At 36.8% G+C, this 14,013-nt stretch overlaps 1 protein-coding gene across 1 annotated transcript; it reads left to right on the plus strand.

Annotated features, from left to right (window-relative positions):
- Positions 1-11,799: 11,799 nt before the first annotated feature.
- On the plus strand, positions 11,800-13,454 carry LOC127123574 (uncharacterized serine-rich protein C215.13). Its single transcript, XM_051053804.1, has one exon. The coding sequence runs from the start codon at positions 12,205-12,207 to the stop codon at positions 13,279-13,281; it is 1,077 nt and encodes a 358-aa protein (XP_050909761.1). The 5' UTR covers positions 11,800-12,204; the 3' UTR covers positions 13,282-13,454.
- Positions 13,455-14,013: the final 559 nt, after the last annotated feature.

The following is a 14,013-nucleotide window of genomic DNA, read 5'->3' on the forward strand; positions in this document are numbered from 1 at the left end:
TGGCCACCATCTATTGCTCAATGACTTGCTTGACTGATTGACTGATGATTGCTTCAGCTGCAAGTAACATGGTTAGATGACAATATTTTTGCACTATTGGGTTAGTAAACAAATGAAAAGCAATGATATACAAATGCAAAACATGCTTGGTGATCAAGAACCACACTCACAATGTAACCCATCCACTAACTTGATCAGGGTTGGATAGTTGTTCCCTGAAGTACTATGTTGTGCTGGAAGACAAGTCCCTGGATGATAGAAGTCAATAATGGGGTAACCTGACTGCTATTCCATTTAAGAGGATTGGGACCATGAATCTTGTTATTCAAACACCTCGCTCAGAAGTGGCAGTTCCTTCAAGGAGTGAGAATATGAAGATTCAGAGGTTGGTTGAGGTAGTATGCTCTGGCAATGCATATCTACTATTGACTGGTGTTCTTTTTCACTAGTACTTATGGTCAGCTGAAGTCTGATTGGTGTGATTTGAGTATGTATAGGTATAACTCATAGAGTTAGGTGCCACTGGTAGGGATGGTGTATGTCATGTTGAGACATGTCTGTACAATGCATGGATATTGGTGTGAAGTTTCCATGATTGTTAATTTGAGGGGGAGTTTTGGTTAACCTCCTCACATTTGGTCAGCCAAGGGTCTGGTTGGCTGTTGACCTGTGTCACATGGGTTCTGGTGGTTGTGTGACACATTTGCAAGGAAGAATTCATCTCTCTCATTCCTAAGGGTGAATTTAATCTGGGAAGACCTTCAAAATTGTCGAGGTGCTTGCAAGCAGAAGATGTTGACACAAGAAGAGTACTTTCAAAGTATTCTTATGGTGGAAGTATCTGAAAGGATAATTGGGAAAGGATTTAAGATCAATGTCTACTTGTGCCAAGTACAAGTGTTTAATTGATTATCCTTGGAGCTCAATATAACTGATGTTATTAAAGATGTTGGAACATCACTTCTTCAAGACCCTGTGCAGAATCACAGGAAGGATAGTACATTGGCTTATGATCTATCTCTTTGGTGGCAGCAAAAGCATATGATCTCTGAAAAGGTTTCCTGGCAAGAAACATGTTCAGCCTTGGTATGTACAAGAAGAAGAAGACATCATAGTCTTGATGGTGGTTACTTGGATCAGTTTATTTCTGATCTAGGTAAGGAAGTGCATTAGCTTATGCACACTGTGGAGTCAAGAACAAGTGGCAGCAGTCTTGACATCATGGAAACAACCTTGCTTTAGGAAGTGGAATCCTTGGTATAGCTGAAGGGTTAGTTTCTAACTGGTCCTTCTGAAGACTCATGCACCAGAGTGTCTGATGTCTTTGGAGAAGAAGCAGGGATTCATCAAGGTGTGAACTTGGATGACTTAACTGCAAACCTGCAGGATGGAGGTTGTTTACTCAAACTTGGTTCCACAATCAAGTCTATGAGAACATTGAACTCTTGTTCTGTGAAGGGAGGAAGTTCTTTCAAGTGGCAGAAGAAGGAGCTGAATTCAACAACTAGATGTCAAAACACAATGTTGTGACATTTGGTTCAACATCAGATTCTTAGTTGGTGAAGTGGCATATCAACTTGAGATAGAAGGGTCTACAAGGTTGTAGATTGGATACTTCAAAAAGGTCGTTCTCGTTGCAGTTCTTTGGAGTTGCTGGATAGAAAGGATGTTACATGTTCATGTCTTAGAAAATCTAAGTTTTGTTCAACATGTAGCTTGAAGTTCAAGTCTCACTTTGAAGGTCAGAATATCTTTGGGAGAGGTCTGATAAACGTGGAGAGGTCAAAGAATGGCATTTGACTTTTTCATATGAGGATTCATGAAGGAGGTAATCAACCAGTGGCATTTGGTCTATCTCAGAAGTGAGTTCGAAGGATCAAGATAATCAACATATGGCAGCTGATTATTCTTGAGGAAAGTCTGAGACTAATTACTTTTGAGCAGAAAAGTAGTAAGTTGAAGACAAAAGGAGATGTCTCTCTATTCATCTCTTGGAGTTTGTGGTAAGAGCTCTAAGCTATCTATGGAAGATTATCTCTTGTAATGGGATGAGAATGTATGTGTCCCAATTTGTGTCTGGCTTTTTTGGACTAAGCTGGTGACTCAGTGATATCTGAAAATTATTAGATGGTGTGCCTTGTTATGTTGTAAGGATGTCCTAACTAATGTTAGAACATTTTGTGAAGTGGTATTCTGTTCTGGTTAGAAGAGAGATTGACACAGAGTGTGGATGTGTTCAGCCAAGAGGGTTGAACAGAGGGTGTGCTCTTGAAGACATGAAGATGCGTCTTATGTTTTCCATTCATCAAGTGGTCTGGGTTCTCTTTGAATCAGGAAGTATGTGAAGGTCCAACTTTGGGATGTTGGATATGCTCATGTGTGATCTCCAAGTTTCAAGAGGAGAGTGGGTTGTTCATGACAGGGGGAGTTCTGTCTTTGTGCTGCAAGTAATCATCAAGCTTGTGGTCTATGTGGTCTCAGATAATTGAGTATGGCACCTTGTTAGGATGATGTGGTGTCAGTCAAGGCTGAGTGAGCAGAAGAATGTCTGACCTGATGTCATGACATTGCCATGGACATTGCTGTTAGTTCCTTATGAAGCTTAAAGTCATTAGGAATTATGGATGTGGTGTGTCTAATTCTGATAAATTAGAATAAGCCTGATGGTCACAGTTGTGTGGTACAGGGGGAGTAACCATCTACTGGTGTTTGTGATTTTGGCTTTAGTAGTGCCAGATGTCAAGTCTCTACTGGAGGTATGAAAGTGGTCTTAGGAAATGCTGAATACTGGCAGAATGCAGGGAAAAGCCGCGTGGAATGTTAAGACATCGCGTGCAACGTATCTGACTGAATACATGGAATAGTCTCCATGCACTGGAACTGCTGTTTTGGAAAAGAAACAGTCAAGAGCTATAAAAGGTATTCAAAGATAGTCTGAGATTTTGGTGGTGATTCTCTGACTGTTTCTCAGCAAATATCAATGAATCTTGACCAAGCATTTATTCCTACCGTTAATTCCTAAGCACGGGCTGGACTATTTAAAGGATGTAATAGCCCTCTTCTTTTCACAAGAGAAACACTTCATTCCCTCTGAATCATGGGGTATGTTAAGGTTTGGGCAAACTGCGCCTGGATCTGGTTTTGTGAGGGGTTCCTTTACAAATGTTTAGCTAAAAAGGGGGAGAGAAATATAGTCCTGAGGTTAAGAATGTACCAGAAGCAAGCTAACTGTGGTTGTGGTGGCAAACAGAAGCTGGGGTCAGGCATAAAATCCACCAACTGGGTATACCACTTGTGTCTTGTGATCTGAGTTAAGAAGACAACTGTGCCTTGTGACCTGAGTTACATTGTCTATGTACTCAGCATTACATATTCTTCAGGAAGCTCTCCTGTTGAGGGTAAGGGTTCTGGTACAACTGATTCTTGTACCTCTACTTCCTCATGTACACCAACTTTGGTGTTTGTGGTGGTGGAGTCAATGACAGAGATGAAGAGCATACCCATATTGGGATGTTTTGTCCAGTGCAATGTTTATTTGTTTTAGCTAAAATTTGCCAAAGGGGGAGATTGTTAATACCTTAGGATTGGCATTAATTTTGTAAAACAAATAATGTAATCATCTTTGTTGTTTTAATATGTTGGGTTGAAGAAGTTCAACATCTGGACCAACATGTCATGTACGATGTCACGACATCATGCCTGTGACATCGTACATGTGTAGAAAACTGAATGAATTAATTCAGTATATATTCTGGGATTAGTGAGGATATTTGATGAATATCCTAACTCCCATGTGGAGGTCTTAAAGACTCAATCAGAAGATATATAGGCTCAAAATAAGGAGATATATATGGAGAGATTTTAGGATTGAAGACCTTGTTTATAGCAGAAATTTTCTGCTGTATTTGTAACAACAAAGAACAAGTTTGCTGCGATTTCTGATGGCCCAAATCCAGTTGGGTGATTAGGTTATAAATAGCTTATTGTAACCTAGTTTTTGTAAGCCTCATACAATGAAAATTTAGGGGTGTGTGTGCGGTAAACCTCCCAACCTGTGGGAAGGTTACCATGTGTTTCTCAGTGTTCAAAGCTGAGAGTATTTGTAACTCAAAGCCTGTAGGCAAGAGTGATTATGTTCTTGAATGAAGCTGTGAAGCAAGTTCAAGTTGGTTTAACATTACATTGTATTTGTAGTGATAGGAATGGAAACTGGAGGTTTCTATCTAGGAGTTCCTAGGTATAGATTGCATTGGGTAGGGATTAAGTGAAGAGTTGTAAACGGGGGAGTTTAACTCTGAATTAATACTGCTGATAATGGATCTTCTTCCTGGCTTGGTAGCCCCCAGACGTAGGTCATGTTGGACTGAACTGGGTTAACAATTTCCTGTGTTTGTTTTCCTTCTGCACATGTTATAATCCTGTATGCCATAACTAAGCTTGTATTTCAGTCTGCCTACCAAGATAATAACAGACCTGATACATAGCCTTCTGGTTGAATGTCAATCAGAATGTCTTGACATTCATCATTGACAGCATATACTGAATAATAGGCATGTTGGTTTTTATGCTTAAGTTCAGTATATATTTAAGTCTGGTTTTCAAGTGGAAAACAGACCTGACCAAAGGATCATTGTGAAACTGTCAAACTGAATGTCTAGACAGTTGTTCATGTAGGCTGATACTGAATTAGAGACTGGTTGGTCTTTTACAGTACAACAAATTTAGCACAGTCTGTTTTTCAGGAACATAACAGAATCAGCATGATGTATATGTTCTGACTGTCAAACTGAATGTTGTGACATTCATTCCTGACAGCATGTGCTAAAGTGTAGGATGATTAGTTTTTCTGGTTCAGTATTTTTCTCAGGCTATTCTTTAGGAATCCAACAGCTGAGCTAAAATCCAGGAAACCAACGACTACCCTACAATTAATGAACCTAACAAATAGCCTATTTGTTAGCAATCTAATAAGTGGTAATTAGATTAATGTATTCAACCTTTATTTCAGGAAATACAAGTAAAAGGCAAGCACACTGGAATAATGTAACAGATGATCAATTAAGACATCGTGCTGATAATTGTGTAGGAAAACAACAGAAGTGATAACTATGATTGATCTCTGCTGAGGTTGTATACCTGATGCACAGGACTAGGGGTTCCTTCATTCTAGGGTGACATAGAAGGAGATGTCGTGACATCTGTGAAAGCGTGCTTTAGTACAAGGTTTAATGTGTTAACTGTCTTGCTATGATAGTTACAATGTTGGATCAGATGTCATGACTTAGAGTAGAACATCTGAATTCTGACTACGCCAGAATTTCAAAAAGGTAAAAGAATTCACAGTGCCAAGATCAACGCTAAGAAAGAAGCAATTATCACTCTTGTCATCTTCAAAGCTAGAACCAATATTGAGGATGATAAAGAACCATGTGCTAAGGATTTAACAAACAACCTAAGAGTTTGGTTTAAGATCATTCTGGGTTGCATTCACCTTAGGCAAGCAAATAACAACCCATGCATTAGATGAAACCAAAGTAACCAAGCCAAGTCTTCACAGAGAAGTCCAAAGTCAAAGTTATCTGATGGATGCCAAAGCTCAAACCACAAATCCCAAAGCAAAGGTCAAGATCCTATTCTAAGTCCATAACTCCACCATGATGCCAAGGATAGTAACCACAAGTCCATGAGTTAGGAGAAACAAATATCTTTTTAGGTTTTTCCTTATTAATGTCTTCTTTACAATGATATGTATAAAGTACTAAATGGACAAGAAAAATAAATGATAAAACCACAAATAATATGATATCGGAACCTAAATATAAAGCATAAAGTAAATGGCATAAAATAAAGACACAAAGTAAATGACTTTGAAGTAAAAATTAACACAAGTAAAGTGTTAGTGAAAGATGTTAATGAAGATAGAAATATGTTTAGGTCATTTTTTGGAGAGCACTCAACTATCCACTCACAAGCATGAAAATATGAACTTATACATCATTTATAAGAAGGGCTTTAACTTGGATAAAATCAACAAGTATGCCAATAGCTCTCACAAATGGAAAAGGAGCAACATTCTCACACAATACCATGAGGAATAAGAGACTTACAATCTCACTTATAAAAATGCATTTGCCTTTGGGACAAATTTAGCATTATGTTAAGCAATCGTAATTGGACTTATTTAGAAGTCACAACTATTTGAAGCCGGTCAATAATAATGTTTGTGTTAATACATGCTAGAGAAATCATATGTAAATCCTTCTCCTAAAGCTATACCACACAAGAAAAGAAAAATAAAGGGGAAGATCAAGCACAAAGGCTAGAAGGATGGTCTATTACTTCAATCCACAGTTCATAACAATTAAGACAAACTTATGCATCAATCCAAAGTACCTTAAATGACTTTGAAGTAAAAGTTAACACAAGTAAAGTGTTAGTGAAAGATGTTAATGAAGATAGAAAGATATTTAGGATATTTTTTGGAGCGCACTCAACTATCCACTCACAAGCATGAAAATATGAACTTATACATCATTTATAAGAAGGGCTCTAACTTGGATAAAATCTACAAGTATGCCACTACCTCTCACAAATGGAAAAGGAGCAACATTATCATACAATACCATGAGGAATAAGAGACTTACAATCTCATTTATAAAAATTCCTTTGCCTTTGGGACAAATTTAGCATTATGTTAAGCAATCGTAATTGGACTTATGTAGAAGTCACAACTATCTGAAGCCGGTCAATAATAATGTTTGTGTTAATACATGCTAGAGAAATGATATGTAAATTCTTCTCCTAAAGCTATGCCACACAAGAAAAGAAAAAGAAAGGGGAAGATCAAGCACAAAGGCTATGAGGATGGTCCATTACTTCAATCCACAGTTTATGACAATTAAGAAAAACTTATGCATCAATCCAAAGTACCTTAAATGATTCATGATCATTTATAAGGTAGATTTGAAATGATGAAAGTTCATCAAGTACCAATTCACACATCATGAACAATATGGACACAATTCATCCAATTGATCAAAGGGAAAAGAAGGAGATGAAGAATAAGGAGACAAGAGAAGTCACACCCAAATTGAACCACAAATTTGATCAAGTCATCATCAAAATCAATCATCCATTTGGATGGATTAGGGTTTTCACCCCATCAACACCCAAAATCCATTGAGTTTGATGAGACTTGAAGTTAAAATCATCATGATCCAAGGCCAACAGAAGTCCACAAGGTCATACAAATTTAAAATGCAATTTAATGAAATAAAAATGCATACAAGGTATTTTTAAATGATTTTTAAAATGGAAATAAAATGAAAAATCCACAAAGTCTTTCAAAACACCAAATAAATAACCAAGAAAATTATGGAAGGTTAGAAATAAAATGAGAAACATAAAATAAAATTTTCAGAATTTAAAAATACAAAAAAATATTTTTAAACCAATTAAAATAAAGGAGAAAATAGAAAATTCATGAAAAATAGAAAATTAATGAAATAAAACATGGAAAATAAAAATCAGATGAAGAAAAATAAAAGAGAATTTTAAAAATTATTTTGGGATTTTTTGGATAAAAAATAAAATTACTACGAATTTTTAAAGAAAAAGCAATTTAAAATAATAAAAGAAAAATAATTAAAATCAGAAAAAACCAGGAGCGTTGGATCACGCCTCATTAATTGACGTGATAGATCCAACACTCCAAATGATGAGAAACACAATAGAACGCGTTGCAATCAGAACACATGGTCCAGTTTGAATTTAACCAATAAAAAAATTTCAAAATGCCAACGTGTTTGGTCTAAACTCAGACCACCTGAGAGATACTCTTGTTGTCTTCTCTGGTGAGCTCTCACCATAATTTAATGTTTGGTAACTTCATGACACATGACCACCACCATTGTGATCCTCTTCTTATCCTGAATTCAACCTTATGCCTTAAATTCATTTATGTGAATTGAGCAAAGGGAATTTCAAAGAAGTTTCATAAATAAGCAAGTCACAAAAAATAAAATTAAATTATGAACGCGATCAATCAACACCAGATAAGTTAGGGGAAAACATCAGAAAATGAAATGCTACATTGTGGTAACTTGTTTGAGTTCAAATGATACTCATAACTACCATGTCCAGATGGTAATCAGAAGTCGATGAAGCTCGATCTGGTGGGAGCAATTCAGAAGGTCTCAAAGCTTGGGAATTGTTGCAAAAGTTTTAGAGGATGCCGATGGAGCTAATAGAATCAAGAAAATGGATTGAAACTGGTTGAAACTTCAAACACGAAAGTTGAATTTTCTAGAAAAATCTCAAGTTGCAACATGGGTTTCTTGGCTCTCGAAAACTTGCAAATGAAGGCAATATCTTCCTCTACATATAGGCAATGTGTTTGGATCCAAATATGTGTGGAATGATGCATAATTCGTGCAAAACGAATTTGATCCAAGTGTGTGAAAAATGTGACTTGAAACTCCTCAAAACTCAGCCAAATGATGCGTTGTAAGTGTCAATTAACTTCTAGAGGTTTGATTAAACATGTTTAGGACCAAAACACTTGCTAATTTGGCTTGGAGTTGAGTTTAGTTATGATCAAGTTTCGGGCAATGGTTATTTCTTCAGTTTCAAGTCACCATGTTCAACTAAATGAGGCATCTTACTCAAGAGGCTTTTTGATCCCATTCTTTTTGCAATGTGGTAACATCATGGCCAAGATTACAATGAGCTAAGAAAGGTTGAATTTGGATATTTAAGTATAAAGTTATGGTGTTTTGAAGTTGGCATAAAATACTGGTTCCATAACTTAGAAAAATTTGAGTGCTTCATGGCTGAAAATGACCTATAATGTCCCAATGAATTCCAGGGTCTTACAAGCATAATTTGACCTTGGTTTTTGAATAAAACTTGTAGAGGGTATCACCAATGACATTGTGCAAAAATAATCAGCTTCATATGTTGAAAATTAAAGAAGTTATGATCTTTGAAAGTTGGCAAAAAGTCACTTGAAAATAGGTCAAATTTCACTAAGTCCACAAATGACCTATAATGTATCTTAACTTTTGATGATCCTACAAACATAATTGGATATTTTCATGTAAATAGAAGTTATAGAGGATGTTGATAAGAGTCATATGCAAAAAGGGGCATTCAAAAATGTTGAGAATTGAAGGAGTTGTGATCTTTGGAACTTTGACTTCAAAATGTTGACTTTTAGGTCAAACCACTTGGAACAAGCTTGTACACTTGGAATTTTCTTGCATTCCAAAGCACATGGGTGATCATATGAACCTAAGATGACGTGTCCTTGATTGCCTCTTGATTAAATATCTCAAAGCTTGAAGTTGCTTATTGAAAAAGGCATGGAAATAAACACATGAACCTTTGACTTTCCTTGATAAGTAAGCAACTAAACTTTGAGATGCTCTTTACTTGAGGAGCCCTACCTTGCACAATAAAATTAAGAGAAATAAGACATATTCTGGTATTTTGATTAGTGGTTAGATAAGCAATGAATCAAATAAACATAAAGGTAAAACAAATAGGTGTTTAATGATCTCTACAAGAAGCAAATCCAAAGATGGATATGGGAAGGGCCAAGATGTGACCTTGTGTTGTATGCAAAATATGTAAATGAGATGTGGGATCATAGGGTTAAAAATTAGGGTATGACACAAGCTTCTGAAAAATGGCAAACTTCTGAAGTTATGTTACGTAGCTGAAGATTTTGAAGATCTCAAGCCATACGATTGAGGTTATAAAGGTTCTAACTATAGATTCTGAAGACTCTGAAGATTCTGAAGATACTGAAGATCTCAACCCAGACTACTGGCGTTTGTCAAGGTTTTGACCAAAGATTATGAATCCAACTTTATGTTTTTTTATTTCATCCTTCATCAACTTTCATTAGAAGCCAATGAACTTGAAGATAAGATCAAATGGGAACATGATCAAATAGTACATAGTACAAGTCGAATATCCTTTCCACTACCTGATTTCGTGAGTAAAGGACAATACTATACATCACACCTGTCACTGATTTTTTGGGCGAAAGATAGTACGTAGTATCACTCCTTTCACCATCCAGCAATGGACAATCGCTCAATGAGCTTTCCCCATTTTGCCCTGCAACAGTCTTCTTCTTATGCTATATATGTGAACCTTGGAGACTTGAAGAAGACGTCGGTGATACAATATTTTGACAAGTCTTATTCTTTGTGAAAAACTATCATTCTTTTGTACACTATTTTTCTTTAAGTAATTATGTATCTTTTGTGTAAAATCTGCTTGTATAGAAGCAACTTGTAACACACAAAATATTATTCAAAACTATTTGTTTGATTCCTTAAGGAGGTTATCCTTGAGAAAACAAAAAAGATTATTCTTTGTGAGCCTTAAGGAAACTAGGGCATAGTTGAATCATTGAGAAGATAAAGAGTGATATTCTTTGTGATTGTTGTAATCTGTTGATTATAGTGGATTAAGTCCTTGTGTATAAGGCAAAATCACCTTGGCGGGGGACTGGAGTAACTTTGAGTTTCAAGTGAACCAGGATAAAAATACTTGTGTTTTTATCTCTTTTTCATTAACTTGTTAGTAATGTTCTTGAGTTGGTAAAAATCTTTTATTTGTAAAATCCAATTCAAACCCCTATTTCTCGTGTTTTCCACTTCTTCAACCACAATGAAAAAAACTCTCAATCGAACCCGACCCTATTGAATTTGGCAGCCTGATTGCGCTTTAACTGGTTTGACTTTTCCCTTGCAGGGTATATTATGATACATTCTTTAAAGGGTGGATCAATATCCTCGAAAGTGATAACGATACCTCAAAGGACGCAATGATATCCTAGAGGATGCAACAATACTCTAGAGGGCACAATGATATCCCGAAGGGATCACGATACCCCTTAGGGCGCAACAATACCCATTAAGATACAACGATACCCCCATAGAGCGCAACATACTTCCATGAGATCGTCACACAATAATATTTTAGAAAATATAATGTTTCTTTGAAAACCATGCCCTTGCAAAGAAAAACAATGCCACCCTACTTCTTTTAATTATATACTGAGTCAACAATACAAATTATGGAAGTATGTTTTCTTGCCTTAATAATTTGATAAGATAACGATCGACTATAATAGAGCCTCAAGTTCATTGAGTTTCATGACACATGGATAAAACTATCATCTAATTCTTCCAACTTATTTATGCCATGTGACAACCTTTTTTGAATTCAATAATGTTCTTAACACTTTGGGATAAACTTTCCAATTCGGATAAGTGCCACGACTTGTCTAAGTATCACCCCCCTTTATGTCTCTTAAAACTACTATATAATTGCAGCTTCTGCAACCCTCTGTTTGACCGAATACTCTTCAACGTGGCATATCTCTCGTGCTTCAGCGTGAGTTGAAGATAAAATGATTTATATTTGAACAGTTTTTTTCAAAAATGAGTTCAACCGTAAATTTTAATGTAAAAATCACGTATTGACTAAAAAACTACTAATTATACTTTTAAATAAAATCAATTTTAAAAAATAAAATCAATTATCCACGAGAATAAACAAACATATCAAAATTAAATCTACATATCTAAAATCAATTCTAAATACTCCAATCCAACAATGAAACAAAACCTACCCTTTATGTTGAATTCAAATCTAAAAACCTACAATAGAGTATGTTCTAGTTTCAAAATTATTTTAGTTTCATCTATAAACAAAACAAAAAAAGCATTGAAGAGGTATTAAGATAACTTGACTTTGATTAAACTCATGAATCACTAGTTAATTTTATTTGGTTGAGATTGAGATTGTGTCTTTTTAAAAGAGAGAGAGAGTAGGGTTGAGACTTGAGGGGAAAAGGGAGCGAGGTGGCCCTAGAGTCTAGTGAAGCGATGCGAGTAGCTGCAAAAACTGTTATATATGTGCCTCCTTCGCCCACTCTCAATCTACTCTACTCTATTCCATAATATATATCCCACCGTACCGGTTACAAGTAACAACAACAACCACCTCTTCCATCTTTTCTCTTCTCATCAATCAAACATAACATCATCCACCACTACCTCAATATAACTATTATATCTATATATCTATCTATTACTCTCTCTATCTCTCTGTATTTTTTGCTTCAATAAACTCAGACACAACATTTCCAGGTATTCACTTAGTTAGCTAGTGCATGATCCGCCAATGGCTTCTGCCTGCATCAACAACATCGGAATGTCACCGGAACCCTTCTTCTCATGGGATCCCGAACCCGACTTTGAGTTCCGTCTTCAAGATCCCGTTACCATGCTTCCCGCCGACCAACTCTTCTCCGACGGTAAACTCGTCCCTCTTCACTTCAAACCAACCACCTCCATCTCCGCCACCACTTCTCCCAAGAAAACTACCGCCTCCATAACAACCTCCGACCCCATTCTCTTCTCTCCTAAAGCACCACGCTGCTCTAGCCGCTGGAAAGACCTTCTCGGCCTCAAAAAACTCTACAGCTCCACCAACACAACAACAACAACCACCAAAACATCGCCGGCAACTTCATCCTCTTCTCCTTCCAACAAATCGTTCAAACACCTCCTCAACCGTAACTCCAAAACGACGTCGTCATCAGACAACAGTTCTCTCAGTCTTCCTCTATTGAGAGACTCCGACAACGAATCACTCTCGATCTCTTCTCGTCTCTCGCTTTCCTCCTCATCTTCAAGCCACGACCACGACGATCTCCCACGACTCTCTCTCGATTCAGAAAAACCTAACCCGATTTCCATCCACCGTAACCCAAACCCGAACTCGAATCCAAGGATCCGGTTAGTCAAACCCCGAGCAGGCTCCTTCGATGGAAACAAACCGGATCAGCACAACAACAATAACCGCTCCGGGAGAAGTCCGATCCGAATGGAATCATCTAGTACGCAAGGGTGCAGGGGAGCTTCCGTGGATAGCCCTAGATTAAACTCATCAGGGAAAATCGTTTTCCAGAGCTTAGAACGTAGCTCGAGTAGTCCCGGGAGTTTCACCGGCGGGCCCCGCTTTAAGCATCGTGGAATGGAACGGTCTTATTCAGCTAATGTCCGGGTCACTCCGGTTCTCAATGTTCCGGTTTGTTCATTAAGAGGCGGTTCAAAATCCGGTTCGGTTTTCGGGTTTGGGCAGCTTTTTTCTTCCCCGCAGAAAAGAGAATCTACATCTGGTGGTAATAGCAAGAGTCATCCACATCAACATCAACACCAACACAGTGTTAGGCATCAACAACACAAACACCCTTAGACACAGTTGGTAACCGTTAATTTTAACTAGGATGTTTTGTTCTTGTTTCTTTTTTTCCTTCCTTTTTTTCTGAAGGTTAATCTATGTTCTTGTCTATTTCGGAATGAAAACATTGTAGAAGTAATGACACTGTTAATTTTTTAGGGGATGATTAATTACTCTGGTTTTCTTAATTCTGAATTTAATTATACTAATGTTTATTTAATTTTGACTGGGAAATGATGCCAAAGATTGAAACAGAGGCGTGAATTATTTCTGATGGCAAAACTTTATGTCTACTAGTATTATAATTTTTTACTCTCTGGTTGCATTGAAAACACACTGTACACTATTTCTTTTAGCTAAGTGACAAATTACTGTTTCATTGTTTATTTTTTAAATTTTGGAGACGTTAATGGGAGATGGAAGAGAGGAAATGAGAGTCTGGCTTAATGGTCGGTGGTCCACACCTGAGACGTTAATGAAAGATTGAATTGAGTGGGACAAGTTTCTCTTCTTTTAATCAAAATGTGTACTTTGATTGGGGACATGGTATGAGTTCCCAGAAGGGATTATGAATAATTTAACTTTAATTTTTGTGTGTGGTTGGGAAAGAACATCCACATATATATGGTCATCTTTGTCCTTATCTTTTCTATTGGTATGAAATATTTTTCATCGGTTCATCTTCTTTCCATCTCATTCAAGTGATTTTTCCCTTGCAGACATGATTATAATGGGTCCGTCTTTAAT

Source organism: Lathyrus oleraceus, chromosome 1, assembly GCF_024323335.1.
Source record: "Lathyrus oleraceus cultivar Zhongwan6 chromosome 1, CAAS_Psat_ZW6_1.0, whole genome shotgun sequence".
In the NCBI taxonomy this organism is placed as follows: domain Eukaryota; kingdom Viridiplantae; phylum Streptophyta; class Magnoliopsida; order Fabales; family Fabaceae; genus Lathyrus; species Lathyrus oleraceus.

Bases quoted from the DNA above. Each gene is read 5' to 3' on its own strand.
- LOC127123574 (XM_051053804.1), top strand. From the start codon at position 12,205: ATGGCTTCTGCCTGCATCAACAACATCGGAATGTCACCGGAACCCTTC.